Source organism: Meriones unguiculatus, chromosome 20 (genome assembly GCF_030254825.1).
Source record: "Meriones unguiculatus strain TT.TT164.6M chromosome 20, Bangor_MerUng_6.1, whole genome shotgun sequence".
Classification (NCBI taxonomy): Eukaryota; Metazoa; Chordata; class Mammalia; order Rodentia; family Muridae; genus Meriones; species Meriones unguiculatus.
In genome coordinates this window covers 30245784-30265048 of record NC_083367.1, presented here as the reverse complement: position 1 = coordinate 30265048, position 19265 = coordinate 30245784, and the positions used below count along the sequence as shown (strand labels likewise).

At 41.3% G+C, this 19265-nt stretch overlaps 1 protein-coding gene across 2 annotated transcripts in view; it reads left to right on the top strand.

The window, feature by feature from the left end:
• Trmt11 (tRNA methyltransferase 11 homolog) overlaps positions 1–19265 on the top strand; it is a 105500-nt gene that overhangs the window by 64436 nt on the left and 21799 nt on the right. The window contains exon 13 of one of the 2 annotated variants that reach the window (XM_060373685.1): positions 668–872. The exons of the other annotated variant lie outside the window; for it this stretch is intronic. Coding sequence (XP_060229668.1) covers positions 668–814 — 147 coding nt within the window. The 3' untranslated portion in view covers positions 815–872. Of the gene's footprint in view, positions 1–667; positions 873–19265 lie in introns of those variants that run through there. 2 annotated transcript variants of the gene reach the window in all.

Below are 19265 nucleotides of genomic sequence, written 5' to 3'. Positions count from 1 at the left end.
GTAATGAAGGCTAATCTATGAAAGCAGGTAAGCAAGGAAGCTCGCTAGAAGAGACTCATGCAAGGACTAACTTGGCAAATGACTCAGTATTTGGGATTCTCAGACAGGTGAAAGGGTGACCCTAATAAATGATGCTGGCTACCCTGGGAGTGAGGAATGATTGTAATAGGGGTTAGTGAAATGTAATTTTGCCTAAAAGAAATATGGATTTCTATGAGACTCCAAGAATGCCAAGTCAAAGGACATGTCAAGTAAAGATTTTGTTCCCTCCCTTCCTTCTGGCCTTCCATTGGTTTGCACTAACTGGCTCTAAGGAAATCTGTGACGCAGCTCATTGAGGGCATTAACATAAGGTATCAAGGTAAAGCAGCCTCTGTTTTTGAAGTATTAGCCAGTGGGGTAAGGTATGGCTATTTCCAGCTGATCCATTGGCAAGGAGTTGGAAAGTTAAAGGGAAATGCAAAACCGGAATCATCCGAATAGAAACCAAACCAAACCAAACACACCGATGACACATGACACAGTGGCCATGGGCTGCTTTAACTCTTCTGACTTCTCTGGATAGAGGGTAAATACAGGAAAGAGAGATTAATGTCTGGGGACAGTGATCCAGATGTGCTTCCCCTTAAAGAGCCAAGGACCCACCCCTTTTCTGCTTTCTCTCCAGGATTTCCACAGCAGGATCAAGGTTCAAATTGGTTTCCAGCTTGCTGGGAGCGGTCAGAGCTTGGAGGACGCTGGAGGGCAGCCACACTGTCTGCTGCACAGACACGCTCCACTCTGCCGTCCTTTCTGCCCACTCCCCTGTACCTAAACCACTTACACATTTTCTTTCTCCAAATCTGAATAAAAATGACTTTGAGGCATTCCAGTATTCCCGAGGCAGAAGTTTTTGAAAAATTCAAATTGGCTCTTAAGACCAGAAACCTGAAGTAAAGGATGAAGTTCCCTAGAAAATTTTGAATGTTTTTTTATCCTTTCATATTTCCCTTCTTCATTTTGTTTTCTGTATATTAAATAAAATATTCCTCATTCTCAAGGGAATTGCGCTCTGGCTGGTGACATCATCATACATGAACCCAACTTGAAAATTAATGACATGGTTGTACAACAACACCATTTTATAGGCATCTATTTAAACACGAGATTTTTTTTATTGTTTATTCTTATTAGTTACATTTTATTAACTCTGTATCCCAGCTGTATCCCGCTCCCTTATTCCCTCACAATCCCACCCTCCCTCCCTCAGCTTCTCCCTGCCCCTTTCCAAGTCCACTGATGGGGGGACCTCCTCCCCTTTCGTCTGGCCCTGTTTTATCAGGTATCTTCAGGACTGGCTTCAAAGTCCTCCTCTCTGGCCTAGCAGGACTGCTCCTCCCTTGGGGGGTGGAGAGGTGAAAGAGCCTGCCATTGAGTTCCTGTCAGAGATAGTCCCTGTTCCCCTTACTATGGGAAAACAATTGGTTATTGAGCTACCATGAGCTTTGTCTGAGCAAAGATTCTAGGTTATATCCTAAACATGAGATTTTTTAAATGCGTGTTATCTCATATAATTCTTAAAATAAAACAATATGTTATTAGTACTCTTTTCATTCTTAGGAATGAGAAAACTGAGGTTTAGAGAGATCAGTCTGCTCAGCACTCCACAAAAGACTCAGACTTGTTTGACAACAATCATGCTTCCCCCATCACCTTTGCAGGCCTCAGAGACTGCCCTGTTGACTGTGTTAACCCTTACTGAAGAGGAGTGGGAAGCTGATCAGAGCTGAACTTGGAGCTGAGGGCTGACAAAGGGAGATGAATATCATTTGTGGTCTTATTCTGTCCTCAGCCTGATAACTCCTCTTTCAAGACACTAGTCCTTCTTCCTACATGAGCAGTTAAGAGTGTGGTAGTTTTCCACACTGTGTGGAAACTGGTTATCATTAATCACTGCGTGCAGCCCTGCTTCCTCCAGGGGACTCCTTTTGGATGCTGATAAATCTTTCTAATTAGCTGTAAAACTCATGAAAAAGAGACGTCATGTTTTAATCATAAGGCACTTGGGCCACTGGCATTTTGTGTCCTAGTTAAATTCTTATTTTTGTTTACCAAATTCGCTTGAGCTTATAACATTTTTAGTAGATCTTATAAGTCCTTGGACTTTTGGATTACTAAGGCTATGGATTATCTTCAGAAACATAATCACACAAATGCAGAAAAGGAGCAGGGCGGGCATTGACACGTCATGAGTGCTTGATTTTCCCATGTGTTGGTGGAACAGTAAAAGATGTCTGAGATCCTTTCAGATAATTCAATGCAGACCCAATGCTAACAACAAAAACCAGCATCCTGAACAGTGAGGGGAAAAATGAGGTTGTGTTCTGTTTTGTTCTTGGGTGTTAGAGTGAAGCCTCACACAAGTTGCAGAGAAATTGGGCTTAGAAAGAAGTCCCCCTGCAGAATGGTGGCTAATGCAGAAACTTGCACCTGATCCAAGCACAAAGAATGAATGTCTATGGAGCGCTCTGCCAAAAAGAAGACATTTCTAGCACACCCCATCTCTCCATGGCTCAGGAACCACACAGGAGAGAGGAAATATTGTGAGGAAGCCAGGGAGCAGCAGAGAAAACAGTGTCTTCTGGATGTGACAGGAACACAACACTAAAGAACTCCTAATTAACAGCTCCTGAATGCACAAGACCTCCACAGACCAAGCTAGTCAACATCCAACACAGAGCTCATAAGCTCTTACCCCTGCTGGCAAGCTGCTGGCAGTTAATGGTTTCTGAAGAGTGTGGCCCCTGGTTGGTCCACCACATTCTCCCTGATGGCCCCACACCAATTGGACCCAAGGCGTTATAAAAATAAAGAGAGAACACGAAGTTGGGAGGGGTTGAGGTAGCTTGGGGAGGAGCGGGGGTGAACATGATCAAAATACACCGTATCTGTGTATGAAATTCTCAAAGCAAGTAATATGAGTATTATACTAAAGTGCATAAATAAGATGTAAAAAATTGTAGCAACAAGAGCAAAAAGAAGTCACTGAATTTGGTTTTCAGATGGTCAGAAGCTCATGTCTCAGCTAAAATGTTCTCCATATTGCGATATCAGCTGTCTCTAACCTTTAGCATATCCCAGAATTGTCTGGAAACTGTAGCATAGCACAGATTTCCAGAACCCCCTCCTGCAGTCCTTGACATGGAAAGTCTTGAATAGAGCCGGGGATTTTTATGTTCGATGACTTCCTAGATGATGCTGGTGTTGTTGCCACCAGAATTTGAGAGTCTTCCTTCATCTCAGTTCAGCACTAACTACCCACATGATCTGAGCATGTCTTCCTGTCTTCCATTTTATAAAAGCATGTACTGTGATCTGGTTGATAAGAATATTCGATTCATTTTCTCTTCCACTCTGAGTCAGCTCTACTTAGTTGAAGCGGTGATGGGAACTTTTGTTCTGAGGCACCAAGGACATGAGCTAAGACTGTCCTGGGCATGACTCTTGTGCATTTAGGACTTCATACAGTGAACCATGGACTGATACTTTTTCCCCTTGCCTTCTATCCCTTCCCTTCTTTATAGTTTCTTTCAGCATTGGAATTTAAAAACAAACCACTATTGCGTCTGTGCAGTATATGTCTGTGCACATGCACATGTGAGAAATTCAAGATTGAGGTCCTGGCAGACCTGGTGTCTGGTAAGGACCAGCTCCCTGTTTTGCAAAAAAGGCTATCTTCTCACTGTGCCCTGTCATCTCAGAGAGCAGAACTGCAGACTTCAGCTCCTCTCTCTCCATCTCCTGCTCCATCTCTCACGTTCTGTATATATGTAGCCCAGGCTCACCTTGAATTCACAATCTTCCTGTGTCTGCAGAGCACCGAGATTACAGTCTTGTGCCACCAAGTACAGCTTGCATGTGTCCTTCTGGGGATAAATTTAAGGAGAACACAGACATTCAGGCCTCAGAAATGGGACCTATAATTTCAAAAGAGTTGGAGAGCAAACAATACTGCCTTGTTCCATCTTCATGAAAAATGGATATAGTGATAGAGCCTTTTGGGCTAAAGTCTTTGGAAACATTCCACATAAGATGGTGTTGATAAATGGGACCTCGTGAAATGGAAAAGCTTCTATAAAGCAAAGGACACAGTTGTCAGAACAAAACAACAGCCTACTGATTGGGAAGGGATCTTTACCAACCCTAAATCTGACGGAGGACTAATATCCAGAATATATAAAGAATTTAAGAAGTTAAACACCAACAAATCAAGTAATCCAATTAGAAATGAGGTACAGAGCTAACAGAATTCTCTGTAGAGGAATATAGAATGGCAGAGAAACACTTAAAGAAATGCTCAATGTCCTTAGTCATCAGGGAAATGCAAATCAAAATGATCCTGAGATTTCACCTTATACCCATCAGGATGGCTAAGATCAAAAACTCAAGTGACAATACACACTGGAGAGGATGTGGAGAAAGGAGAACCCTCTTCCATTGCTGGTGGGTATGTAAACTTGCACAACCACTTTGGAAATCAATTTGGCACTTTCTCAGACAATTAGGAATAGTACTACCTTAAGATCCAGCTATACCACTCCTAGGCATAGATCCAAAAGATGCTCAAGTATACAACAAAGACATTTGCTCAACCATGTTCATAGCAGCTTTATTTGTAATAGCCAGAAGCTGGAAATAACTCAGATGTCCCTTATTTGAGGAATGGATACAGAAATTGTGGTACATTTACACAATGGAATACTACTCAGCAATTAAAAACAGGGAAATCATGAAATTTGCAGACAAATGGTGGGAACTAGCAAAGATCATCCTGAGTGAGGTATCCCAAAAGCAGAAAGACACACATGGTATATACTCACTTATAAGTGGATATTAGGCATATAATATAGGGTAATCATACTAAAATCTGTACACCTAAAGAATCTAATCAAGAAGGAGGACCCTGGGTAAGATGCTCAATCCTCATTCAGAAAGGCAAACGAGATGGACATCAGAAAGGAGAAAACAGGAAACAGGCCAGGAACCTACCACAAAAGGCCTCTGAAAGACTCTACCCTGCAGGATATCAAAACAGATGCTGAGAATCATAGCCAAACTTTGGGCAGAGTGCAGGGAATCTTATGAAAGAAGGGGGAGACAGTAAGACCTGGAGAAGACAGAAGCTCCACAAGGAGAGCAACAGTAGCAAAAAAATCTGGGCTCAGGGGTCTTTTCTGAGACTGATACTCCAACCAAGGACCATTCATGGAGATAACCTAGAACTCCTGGACAGATGTAGCCCTTGGCAGCTCAGTGTCCAAGTGGGTTCCCTAGTAATGGGAACAGGGACTGTCTCTGACATAAACTCATTGGCTGGCTCTTTGATCAACTCCCCTTGAGGGGGGTTGCGGAGCAGCCTTAGCAGGCCATGAAGGAAGACAATGCAGCCAGTCCTGATGAGACCTGATAGACTAGGGTCAGAGAGAAGGGGAAGAGGACCTCCCTTATCAGTGGACTGGGGGTGGGGGGTAGAAAGAGGAGAGGGAGGGAGGGTGGGATAGGGAGGGGACTACATCTGGGATACAAAGTGAATAAAGTGAACTTAATAAAACAATTAATTAATTAAAAGGAAAAGATTGTGTCGTGTTTCCCTTACTAGGATTTCTGGGAGCAACTTTCTAGCTGTGCGTCTGAGGGAGGCATTTTCCTGGCAGTCCTGGATAGCTAGGTCCCAGAGCTTTCTGATGAGGTAGCTTTCTGTAATTGCAGGCATCCTGGGAGGCCCTCCGAAGGGACTTCACCCACTGTAAGGTCAGTAGAATGTGGTTCTTTCTCTCCCCTCGGGAAAGCAAATCTCTGGGCATGCATTTTTTTTTTTGTTAGTTTCAGTTTGTGTTAGTGAACTCTGCAGACTAACTCTATCTTGATGTTTCTCTCTTTTGTTCTTTGATTTCAAGATAGGATCTTGCTCTGTGGCTCAAGCTGGGGCCTGGAACTTAATTGTACTTCTACTTCCCTCATACTGGGATTATGCACAGCCACCAACATTCTTAGTGATAATACCGTTTTTAATTGCTTTTTAGAACTTTTAGGTAATAAGTGAAATCCTTTCAGTAGGAAATCGTGACTTGCCCTCGTTTGTTCACTCGCAGATGGGAACATGAATCACAAAGTCACAAACATAAAACCAGGTTGGAAATAATTACTGACCTACTTTGATTATGTGATTGCATCATTTGTGTGATATGAATAGAAAACGCAGTTCTCCCTTGGTGCCTGTGAGGTGGGGGAGGATTGGTTCTATCATCACCCACCTCCTTGGATGCCAAACTCCACAGCTGTTCGTCTCTTATTTAAAAAGTAATGGCATAGCATTTGCACGTAATCTATATGCATCTTTGTGTGTACATTAAGTAATTCCTAGGTCACTTAAGATGCCCAGTACAATATAATGTTGTACAAATAGTTGCTATATTGCATTGTTTAGGGACTAACGTCAAGGACAGGAAAACAATAGATATTGTGCCAAGTCGCAGCTGTTTGTTTTATAAAAATAATTTCGATCTGTTGAAGTCTGTACATGTAGAACCAAAGACACAAAAGGCCAAACACAGCTCCTATCTTATTCTTCAGTTTAGAGCCGCTGAGCATCAAAAGGACGGTTGGTGAATATGTCAAGGTAACTTTCAAATGCCTCTAAGCATATTACTACATTATTTTGTAGTGTCTTAAGGAGGACTTTGGGAGGAGTTTAAAAAAATTATTAACATCAGGAAAATCCACATTTTTCCTGACCTTTTTTTATTTTTTCTTTTGGTACTATAGGGTCTCATATAGCCCAGGTTGACTTTGAACTTGCTTTGTTGCCAATGATTATCGGACCTTCAGATGCTCCCATCTCCTCCACTGGAATATGTGGATCACTGTGTCTTGTTTTTTGGGGTGCTTGGAATGAACCCAGGCTTTTTTGGTGCATGGCGTTTTATCAGTTGAGCTACAACTTCAGCCCCAAATATTTTTTTAAAATCTTAATATCAACTTTGTAATCAGTGAAGTTTCTCTTTTTATGTAGCTGTAAGGTAGGGTTGGGCATTGTCTGTGACTCTTCTGTCCACAGTGTATTTGACTGGGGCTGAGGGTATCGGTATAGGTGTAGGCGTAAGGTGTAAAGGTAGAGCATTAGGCTTAAATTCACAATAAGTAAACAAAAAACAAGGTCAATGAAGTAGTTTGTTGTGGTTCTCTATGCTCAATGTTAGTAATTTCAGCACTTGGGAGACTGAGGCAGGAAGGGGGAAGACAAGCGTAGAAATAGTTTATCAACCTGGGGGACTCCAGCTGGCTTGAGCTACAGACAGACAAGCACGCACAAGCACACACACACACACACTTTTCCCAACAAAATGTTGAACAACTTAGGACCCCCATCCTCACTGAGCTATACATCTCCCAACAAAGCAACCAATCACTCTGCCTTACTAACCCTAAGGAAGCCCTTAGCAGCCCTTGGTGAGATGAATTGCTGGGTGAATGAACACTCAGGGAGAACCCCTATCTTACTACTATGCATGATGGGGCACACAGATATTTAAAATCAGGTGCATCATGGGAGAAGATATGCACAAAAGGCATATATCACTGAAGCCTGTCAATAAATACAGGGAACCACCTGTAGCCCATCTCAAGCAACTAGCTCTTTCTCTTTCTGCACCCACAAAAGGAAGTTGTGAGAGGTAATCCGAGGCTCCTGAGCAATCTTCTTGGGGTGGGGGCGGGGAGGCCTGCTCCCTTGTAACTTACCTACTCTCTTACTTTGCCTTTGGATATAATCCTTTTTGGCTTTGCCATTTGTGTATGCTTCTTCAATTCTTTGACCAAGATACCAAAAACTTGTAAGTATGATCCAGACAACAGCCACTGGTAACAGAAGGATGGAGAATTGGAGAATAATGTTTTTGACAACAGCTTGGAAACATACAGCTATGCCTGTTTATAAAAAAAGAAAACTAAACAAACAAAAAAAAACCCCAAAAAAGCATGCCTAGTAAGGTATATGGTTTTGAGCTTTTGCATTTGTGTATGAATATTTCTTTCTCAGATGTTTTGTAAAACAAATTTTATAATTGTAAAATATTTGTATTTGTCTTGGAATATTTGGAAAATGTAGATAAGTGAACCAATCAACTCAGAATATTTTACTTTATTTTTTTACTATGCATATACATGCCTTTATACATTTTTATTTGAATACATAAACAAGTATCTGATAGTAATGTATATATTTTTCTTTAAAAAGGATGTGTCTCAAAAAAAAAAAAGGATGTGTCTCTTATTACCTGCTATCCCTCTCTATGTCATATATCTCTGTCAACTACCCAGAACCCCCTTAGAACAGGGAAGAATACATGGTGTGAATAATCAGCTTTTTTTTTTTAAGCCAGTGCCAGGGCTTGGACAGGTAGATCAGTGGTTAAGACCTGTGTTGGACCTGAGCATCTGAGTTTCCAAGTGCTTCTGCTTGAAACCCCAGCTCCAGAGGATTTAATGCCTTCTTCTGGCCTCAGAGGGCACCTGCACTCATAGGTACAGATCATCTGCCTCTCACATCAGACAACACTTGCACATAAAACAAACAAACAAACTTGTATGTGGTGGCTTGAAGTAGATTGTTAAGATCTGAGAGAGATCAAATGAAAGGTAAAGAATACAATGAATTTTCCTGTAGTTTTTCTTAAGTGTCCATCTTTGTGTTAGAGATTGAATGAATTATGTGCCCTTCTAGGATATGCTGCTCTTCATATAAAGTGTGCTATGAACCTACTCTTAAGCAACTGTCACCTTTTGATGAAGGCAGCAGATGTGGCCCCACGTTAGCTGCGCATAGGACGACACAGCTGAGTAAAGGGTCCTTTTGTAGTCTAGGAACTGATGGCCGCCCATCAGACCTTGTCAATGTTGGACCCATCTCCTGCTAGATAACTGAGTCAACCAGTTCAACCTGAAGGTCACTGTTTGCCTCTGGCTACCTTGCTTGGGATTCCTGGCCATTCTTGCAGGGGTAATAATATGGACAATCTGTGTCTCACGTCCTTGGATGAATTTGTGGCCCTGTAGAAGTCTCAAAACAGAGTCTCCTGTGATACCTCAATGAGTTATCCTTCTGAAAGAGAACACACAACTTTCTTTATTACAAATCTTTTTCCTCAGAGGAGGTTTTATAAGCCAGTTGCTATTCCAAACAAATAAATAAATATATTTAAATTACTAAATATATATTCAATAATCTTGACTATGTAGGAAATTAAATTATTACTGTAGCAAAATCTTTGAACAGTATATATATATATATATATATATATATATATATATATATATGCTCCTCCAAAGAGGTCCTACATTAAATAACATCTCAGTGTTAGGTTTCATGAGTTTTGGTTCAAACATCCACCCGTTTCTAAATGTCTGAATAGTGTTCTGCTAATGTTACTCAAGAGTGAGAGGAAGGGAAAAAACATACATAGTGGTCTATCACACCCATTGGAGGCAGAGTCCACATCTTCTTTTGAGAACTGTCTGTCCTCTAATGTATTTTCATAGAGCGAGGGCTTTATTCCCACCATTCATTCCAGGGCTGGGCATATGCCCTATATTTTGACCAGTCAAACCCACTTAACTATAGGATAGAGAATCTCTTCCTTCAGCTTTAAGGCCTAGGCATGCATATCATGATGTAGCTGTGGCAATGCAGTGTCCCCAGCACGTGCATGTTATTGAAAATGAAGTGAAAATGAAGTGTTATTGAAAATGACAGACAAGACAGGGGTGACAGAATCTGAATGCAGAGACAGATCTCAACATCAAACAGCACCTGTTCCCATCTTGACCTCCTTAGCTACAGCAGCCAGGCATTTTCTTAGTAAGGTTTAGTTGAGTTTGTCACTGGCAGCTTAAAAAAAAAAGCTGCTACTTCTGCCTATATCTTTGTTAAGTAAACAAAACAAAACAAAGCAACAACAAAAACAAGTAGCAATTGCCTTACAAGGTACTGATGATCATAATCCATTGCATGATTTTTGCTTTGTATGTATACATGCATGGGGATGTGGATGTACGTGTGTTTGTCTGGGAATCTAACTCAGGTTTCTATGCCTGCTTTATGGACTGAGGTATTTCCCCAGTTCATAATTATTGCTTTATATGATATAGGTGCCATATTCATTGGGAGTAAGTAAGTATCCTATATATGTCACTTCTAATCCGAGGTCCACCAACAGTAGAATCTTCACAATTATAGTTAGTAGTTGGCTGATTATTATCTTAATCAAATGAATTCAATTTTAACAGTTAATTATTTCTAAGTGGAGGAGCAAAATATTAAAAACTGGGCTCTAAAAACATCAAGGGAGAAACTGCCTTTCCTTCCTACTACCTCAGCTAAAATCAAGCCCATTTGTCAACAGGAAGTTTTGCAAATTTCTAACACAAACTTGGGTAATGTTTTCTCTGGACATGGCACAAGAGAAATTTGCATCCTACGGCCAGGACTCTGTGGAGTGTTTCAGAGGATTGGGTCAAGTTGCTCTGTTTAATCCAACAGTTTCAAGAAGGAAGGCTGAAAGAAGATACTCAATAACTAACTGGAGACTCAAACTTTGGAAAGCTTCATCTCCAATCACAAGCAGTTTCCTCTCTTTCCCATAGCCCGATCAATTATTTGTCTCTATTTAGTGTTCTCAATCAGAAGCCAGAAGAAATTGGAGCATCTGGGGCTCATTTTAAAATTTCAAACTAACAGAACAATTTAGCTGTCTGATGTTGAGCTGAAGAGTGATTTTCCTTTAATGTTGTCATCGCCACGATGCGCAACCTGTTCTGTTTCAGATATGCGACATCTGGGCGCTGAGATGTATGGGTAGGAAATCACACCAGCTATATGGGCACCCAAAATGAGATGAGAAGCTTAGACAGGTCACATTTCTTTCCTGTATTCTTTCTTTCATCCTCCTCTGTCAATATGTTCTGGAAACCTTTGTCTGGAAAGCCAAGTATGTCCTCCCTCCCAAGCCAGGCAACAAATGTAATGTTTGGGTTAGAGAAGCCCAAGGTTTAAGTTTTAGGTTAGGGCATTTCCGGGGTAGAAAGAGGTCATCGTTTGACTACTAGCTATTTTTCCTTATTAACATTTTTCTTCTTATATGAGTAACACGTTCCATCTTCCCTAAAGAATACCCCCTGAGATAATATAAGCTAGTTAGTTGTCTCAGTTGACGGTTAGCATAGATCCCTTGCTCAAACACAACCTTGTCAACCAACCACCAACTAGCTAATGAGGATATTCTTCAATCAAGTGTGTCCAATGTGGCTGTTGGGCTAGATGCATGGCAAGATTGCTGTGAATGCAATGTGATGCATTTGTAGATGACACCTCTGTGTTACAATGTCAGAAGTTGGAAACCCCTCGTCTGCATGCCCACAGGGTGTGGAGTGAATGGTGGCTACAGACCAGCTCCATCCGTAGGCTAGATCATCTTAGCACTGACTAAGCAATGGTTTTGGGGAACAGGCTGTACAGCCTTATGGCTGCATTGTGAGGTTTTAAGTTTAGTCGTAGACTAGCACCATGGGAGGAACTCAGAAAAGAGGCTACAGTCATGCCACATGACTATGAGAGAGAGTGTTATGAGACTTAGTGAAGAAGTGTTTGTGTCTGTGGAGTATGTGTGTACAGGTCCACATGCCCTCAAAGTGATTGTGTGGAGGCCAGGCGAGGAAATCGGACTTCCTTCTGTATTGTTCTCTGCCTTATCCTCTGACTTATTCCCTTCTCTCACTGACCCTGGAGCTCACCAATTTTTTTTGTTTTGTTCTGTTTGTTTTTGGATAGTCTCATGGTTAGCAAGTCCCAAAGATCTTTCTGGCTTTGCTTTTCTGTCCAATACTGGGATAACTGATGCATGTGACCATGTAACCTTGTTTTTTATGTGAGTGCTGAGGTCAAACTCAGGTCCTTACGCATGCACAGCAAGGGCTCTTGGCTGCTGAGCCAACCTCCCAGTAAAAAAGAAAACGTTTTATCAAAGGCATCTCATCCCTACATGTGCCTGAAAATATGTATGTTTTGTCACAATGGACGATGCATTTGGGTATATGGATACCTCTGTGCTAATGTGTCATTTGCATTGAGGAAACTGTTTATATTCCACCTGTTTTGGCTTTATCAGAGAAGGACTTTGCTCACTGGAGATGGCATTTATCCATAATCTAGACCATCCTTCTTTATTCTTTCAAAAGGGTTTCTGAAAAGTCATAACGTCACCTTCCTGAACATAATGCAAAGATTACAGTGGAGTGGGCACAGTGAGATCAGGCGAATTGTCTGTGAAATCAAATTTAGGTATAAAGATAGCCCAGCAGCCGTATGTAAATGGTTCCCTTATGTAGAAACAATTGTTTGCACTGGGTAATTCAATAGAAAACATTACCCATTTATCATCCTTAATTATCAGTCATCTCTAACTGCATCTGGTTTGCATTTTTTATTAGAAAGCTTTTTTTTTTTTTTAAAGTTGGACCAGGACATTTTTTTTTCTTCCATTCCTGATTTCATTTTGTTATTCTTTTTAAAATTCCATCACTAATTCCCATGATGCGAGGAGGTTTGTATTTCATAAGACACAATAAATCAAGCCACTGTAACATCGTCCTCACTGTGTATTTATCACAGGCTTCGCATTGCTGAGTTTACTCTAGGTTAGAGAGTCAAGCTGCTCTGAGGACAAACTCAGGCAGCACTGTGCGTATGCACGTAGCCCAGCCAAGGAGAGGAAGGTATAAAACCTCTGTCGGCTTGAGTGGGTGCAGCTGCTTCTGCAGAGTCAAGTGGCAAACACTGACCCCAGGACATTGTGGAGTTTGAGAGCTAGATGCATGTGTTAGGCTTTTGCATTAAGAACTGATGGCATGTAATGCCATTCTCTTGTGAGGTAGTAGCAACTAATACTTAGTAAGCATTTCCTGGCCCTGGAGAGACGGCTCAGTGTTTAAGAGTACATACTGCTTTTGCAGTGGACCCAAGCTTGCTTCCCAGCATCTATGTTGGGTGGCTGTAACTCCAGCTCTTCGGGATCAAACACCCTCTTCTGACCTCCCGAGGCACACACACGCACACATGCACATAAACAAGCACACAGTAGAAGTTCCCGTGTGCTTTGCATTGTGTGATGTGCTTTTTTGTGCATTGTTATGTTGAATTCTTAGAACAATTCTTTGAGTGAGGTAAACATTATCTGTCTTTTTTGTGCCCTAAAGATAATGTTGCATGTTGATTTTTCATCTAATATGCTTCTGCATGTAAATATAAAATAGTAAGTAAAAAAAAACCCAAATCTGCATGATACAGACCTTTGCTACATCTCTAAAGAGAATCATTTTTAACAGTTTAAATCCCAAGAGAACACAGGAGAAAAGCAATGTTTTGTCTCGCTGTACTTTGAGGTTTCCTTTTCACACAGGCTTGAAGGTTCTTTGTGTGTTTAATTTTTCAGTAATGGTTTGCTTAACAATTGGTTCAAAATTTTCTGAGAAAAACAAAAAAACAAAAACAACAACAACAACAAAAACAACCCTGCTTTTTTGAGCATGTGCCAGGAGCTGTGTGTATCTCAAGCTGATGTAGCACAGCTTCCAGAAACAAGGAGCAAATTCAGCGGCTGAGGAAAATAGTTGTGGGGGAATAGAATTGCCACCTATAAGCATCACCCCTATTCCCAACTGAATCTGAATACTCTAGAAAACTCTAGAACACTGCCTTCACTGTGATTCAGAGCAAAATGCTATTGAGGGGAGCATTTGTGTTTTTGCAACACTCTGTAGCTTCAGCTGTTTGTAGGCCAGGTACGTGTGAGGCAGGGGGCTCAACTTCAAGGCAGATGGCACAGGCAAAGCAGCAGCACCCGTCCACCAAGGACACAGTTCATGCTTTGTGAAGGGCAAGGGAGATAAACTGTAGACCAAAATGCATTAGGTTTCTGGGTTCCATCGTGGTTTCTAATGTACCACTGCATCTCCAGCAGAGAAAAGAGATAGGCAGTCTATTAGATTATTAACTTACCTAAATAAGAAAGAGACTTCAAGTTATGGTATCCCAAACTGCAACCCAAGTGGACTTAATGGAGAGCTGAGGCCACTCCCCAAGTGCTCATATCTAACCCAGTTTATTGCCACTGAGACCTGGCTGGAGAACAAGGTAGGTCTCTTTGAAGAAAGATCCTGTCACCATTACAAGAGTCATATGTTTGTCTTCCAGAAGGATAGAGGCTATTTTTGCACTGTGGAAAAATGTAACAGCTTGGACTATGGCAGCTAAGTGGTAGAGCATTCTTGTATGGGGCCCTTGGTTAGAGCCATAGCACCCCAAAGAAAAGAAGAAAAAGGAAAGAAAAAGAAGAAAAGGAAACCCAGAATTCCAGATTCTGCAGGAACTACTAAACACTTACTCTGAATTACATTAATTACCATGGTCAAGTGGCTCACAGTACCTTACCAGATAGTTAAAATGAGAGTTTTCAGTGGTTGAGAACACAGGCATCTTGACCCAGGTGTAAGCTACTGTAGACTCACTGATGTAACTCCAGTGTGTAATTAAAATAGATATTCCTGATTACTACCAGAGCCCTCATATACACTCTTTGACCTGTAGAATGAGGTCATGATAGTTGGATGGCCATGCTGGAAACCAAGGGAATTTCTCGTTCTCATGAGAAGGTACTAAACAGAAAATAATCTCTTGTGGGGGCTTACACAGATTAATGGCACTGCCAAATATTTGGCGTGTGCAGAGTAGTGCCTCATTTAATCCGGTCACATGGTCTGTGAAGACTTTTAATGTATCTTGGAGAATAACTATGAATGACTCATTTATAATGGTGGCAATCCCATTTTTACCTGCTGTCCCATACAAGGTACTTTTATTAGAACGAGGTACTTTTATTGGTACCTGGTATACAGGTATTGACCTGAAAAAAAAAATATGCCTCTTACTATTTATAGATTTGAAAGATTGTCCAAAAGTCTGGAGCTTACAATGGGCACAGGCAGAATTCAGCTCTAAGCTCTCGGGACAGGGATGTACCAGTGTTGCTCTGCATCCCAACTGTGTGCTTCTATAATTAGCAATATTGTATCAATCAGATATGATACGCATAAAGAAGCGCATTATATACCATGGAAATATAGAAACGAAGAGGAAGGACAAAATCATAGATATTTAGAAATCTTCCACTTTGGTGAAATTTATAGGGATTCAGGTCACTTAGAAACAAAGATGGGACATCAGTTCATTAACCTAGTAAGAGCCCAGAAAAAAAAAAAAAAATGGAGCTAAAAGTATATCTAAAAACAGGAAATGATTAAAATGGAGTGAAGTGTGGCTTCTGTCTTACAGTGGGGCTGATGTGAGCCTTCTTCCTTCTTCTCTGCTCCCCCTCGCTTCCTTCTGTCTTGTGTTTCAGTTCAGGTCTTGTCATGCACACACACACACACACACACACACACACACACACTCATGCTCATGGGGGCCTGCAGGCCAGATGAGGATACTGAATGCTCTGTTGTATCTTCATGTTATTCTTTTGAGATGGCCTTTATCTGAGCCTGAGGCTATGCTAGGAGCCATAAATCCCCACAGTCCTGTATCCACCCTCTGCAGTTTTGGGCTCACAGGCGCACGAGGCACACTCGGCCTTTTTTGCTGCTGCTGATTATTTGACTTTAAATGCTCATGCCTGCACAGGAAGTGCTTTTACCCAATGAGCCATCTCTAGACATGTGTCTTCTTTATGATTTACATCTCCTGGCATCTTTTCATATACTTATTGACTATTTTTTTTTCAGTTTTAATCAGTTTTAATTACAATAGTTTTCTTAAATAATGATACAAATAATTTATCTCATTTCTATAAAGAGAACCACAGGAAAACAAGGAATGCAAGAAGAAGAAAATAGTATTTCCAAGGAGCAGCACATCAGTTGGTTATCCAAAACCAAATGGCCATCACTAAAAACTTATAAACAAATAACAATATGTAAATTTAGCAGATTATACTTAGAAATATATATGCACATACTTATATAAGGGTGCATATAAAAGAGGCCATATATTTCTTTTTTTTTTTTTTTCAATGCAGTTTATTCAGGAACATTGAACAATCCTCGGACCCCGGGGAAAGCCAGCCCACAGCTTAAATAGCCTCTGGGTAGCCAACCCAGGCATGCCACGGGGGCAATGCAGATAGGTCCACATACATGGAAGCAAGCCAGATCCTCAGCCTTAGCCAAATGTGGAATTGTTCATGACAGAGAGCACTCACCATCGGGAAGGTGGAAGGCGGAAACCAGCTCCATCTTTAAGGCATAGCATTCCGCAGCTCTCTACAGTTCCCCCTTTTTGTTTTAGACGCATCAGGCAAGAGTAGAGGTCTGATCTCTGATATTAGAAATAAATTGGGACTTTGTACCGATGTTCATTTAGGTGTCCTCCACCCAAAGAGCATCAGACCCGTCCGATACCTTTTTCTCAGAGGCGGGACCTGGGGCATCAACCCGCATGCAATCAGACATGCTCTTCTCTGGGTCCAAAGCGGCTGACCCTGAGTGCAGTGCTTAGCCTCGCATCCTGAGCATATCATTTTAGCTTTTTATGGTATCCAACCATGCTTGGGGAGAATGTCCTGCTTCAATGGCTGTAAAGGCCTGAATGATCATGGCTGCATCACACTGTTGTGAGACTCTAATCTTGCATATATACCACAGGCAAACCAAGGAGACCAACACCAGAAGGCCTGCTAACACTCCCATGCCCGTCCATTCCTTCAGATGATTCATGGCTGCAGCAATCCATGTTGATAATCCTGTGGCTAGTCCTGCGTCCACTCCGGTAGAATTTACTGTGACAATGGCCACTCTCAGCTGCTCCATCGTAGTATCGAATTCTCCAGTCCAATTACCAATTGTGGTAATGATACTTGCTTTTTTGCCCAATGCTGGAATGCTAGTAAATTTAGGTATGCCCTGGTTACTCGCATGCCTCACTGGGTGCCTGTGCCCGTTGATGCCCCTCACGCTATGACTCTCTTCAGACAGAAAAGGGATCTTGGAACTACAGCCACCATTGTTACTGCCATCTCATTGGCGGCTGTTGGAGCTACCACCAGGGCATTAGCCATGAGTCATACTGGGCAGACTGCTCAGACCCTGAATAATCATTTAGCCAATGTAGCTCATGCCTTAGTTGTACATAAAGGAATTAATGCTCAACTAAAAGGAAGCTTGATGGTGTTCAATCAGAGGATTGACCTCGTGCAGGAGCAAATTGATACCCTATGGCAAATCGCTCAACCTGGCTGTCAATGAAAGTATGCTGGACTTTGTGTCACTAGCATACAACATGAGAATTTTTCCTGTGCTGCAAATCTGTCTTATTGACTATTTTTATGTATTTTTTGAGATATATATATATTCAAGTTATCTGCCTAGTTTTCAATCAAGTTTTGTCTTTCTGCTATTGAGTTTTATATAGTTTTTGGATATGAACCTCTTATTTAACAAAAACTTTGCAAGTATCTTCCCCAGTTCAGAAGCTGTTGTTGCATTTTATTTCCTTTGCTATGCGGGGGTGGTGTAGGGCTATGTATTGCTGTTTTTGTGACCAGAGCATTTGGTGTAAGATCAAAAACTCATTGCAGAAATCAGTGTCTGCTGCAGCTTCCCCCTGTGTTTAAGAATCCATTCTGAGTTGAGTTTTGTTTCTTAGGCTTCATTGTTACCTGAAGTGTTGTCAGGACCAAATATACTCTACAGGAAACCATTTAAGGAAATAAGGAGTTATTTTGGCTCACAGTTTGAGGGGACACAGGCTGTCATGGTGAGAACTGCACAGCAAGCAGCGTCTTCAGTCAGGAGGCAGAGATGTATGAACTCTGCTGCTCTGCAGGCTTTCTCCTTTCCCCTGTTTTTCAAGGTGTCATCCATGTTCAGGGTGGGTCTTCCTGGAAAGAGTGCTCCCTGGAAAGGCCTTCCTGGCAGACCAGTTAGACTCTTCTTCTAGACAGACTGGGAATCCAGTCATACTGACAATGAAGATTAACTATCACATGACCTGCGATAAGGATAATTGTGTTTTTTTTTCTTTTTAATCATAAAAAAGAGGTAAAACTGCAATCAGTCAGTCTCCACGAAAGAACACAGAGGGAAACATATTGGATGAAACAAACCAAAAAAGAAGACAATGCTGAATGATCTCACCCATATATGAAATGCAAAAAAGGTCACCGTCATAGGGGCAAAGGTACGGGACACAGACAGTGTGCTCAGAACAAACAAACATTTATTCTAATGCGAATGAGTTCTGGACACCTAGCATATAGCCTGGGAACTGCAGTTAATAATAACAGGTTAGAGACTAAAAACTGTATTTGAGGTTATCTCTTAAGTGTCCTAAGTACCCCCATAGGCACTGCAGAAGGCATGCTTGTGGCTATGATAACCATTTACAGTGTCTGTGCATATCTGAGATAGCACTTTATAAAGCTTTTATCAAGCATATTTCAATAAACTGAAAAATTATCTTCATAAGAAACGTCTATTTTCACTATCCTACACATCCCCAAGGACAGGGGTCTGCGGTTCCTGATACACAGTGTCAGTTAACACGTAGTTGGCATTGCGCTGGGCCATTTGATACTTATGGAACGATAAACTTTCCTTCGGCCTCTTGCTATTTCAAAGTTCTTCACGTTTTAAACGTAACAAGCATTTGAAACTGATTGATAAGTACGACAGCACGACATGTTTTAAAACAGGAAGGCTGACCCCTTTATCCTGAATGCACATTAATGTTTTCTAAGAACACAGGAGTGTCAATAAGCCACACCGGACCAGTCTTTTACACAGTGGGATTCTGCAGAATGGAAGGTGACACCTGCCTGTTGTCTCTTTTCTACATTCAGGTGTTAAAATAAGTGAGTAACTTAGAGCAGTAAATATATTTTATAAGATGCTATAATGATGGACAAATGCCAGTATATGTCTTCACACAAACGTAGAATGTAGAGTGTGACAGAGCCTTAAAATAATGTGGACTTTGGGTAGTTTTTGGGTTGGTTTGTTAAGAAGCAATAGATTAAAACGAAGAAGTACTCAATCTGGATATCATACAAATGTAAGCGTAAATGAAATTTTGTACATCGAATGAAGGTACACGGATGGGCTGCTTAAATTTCCATTTCAGT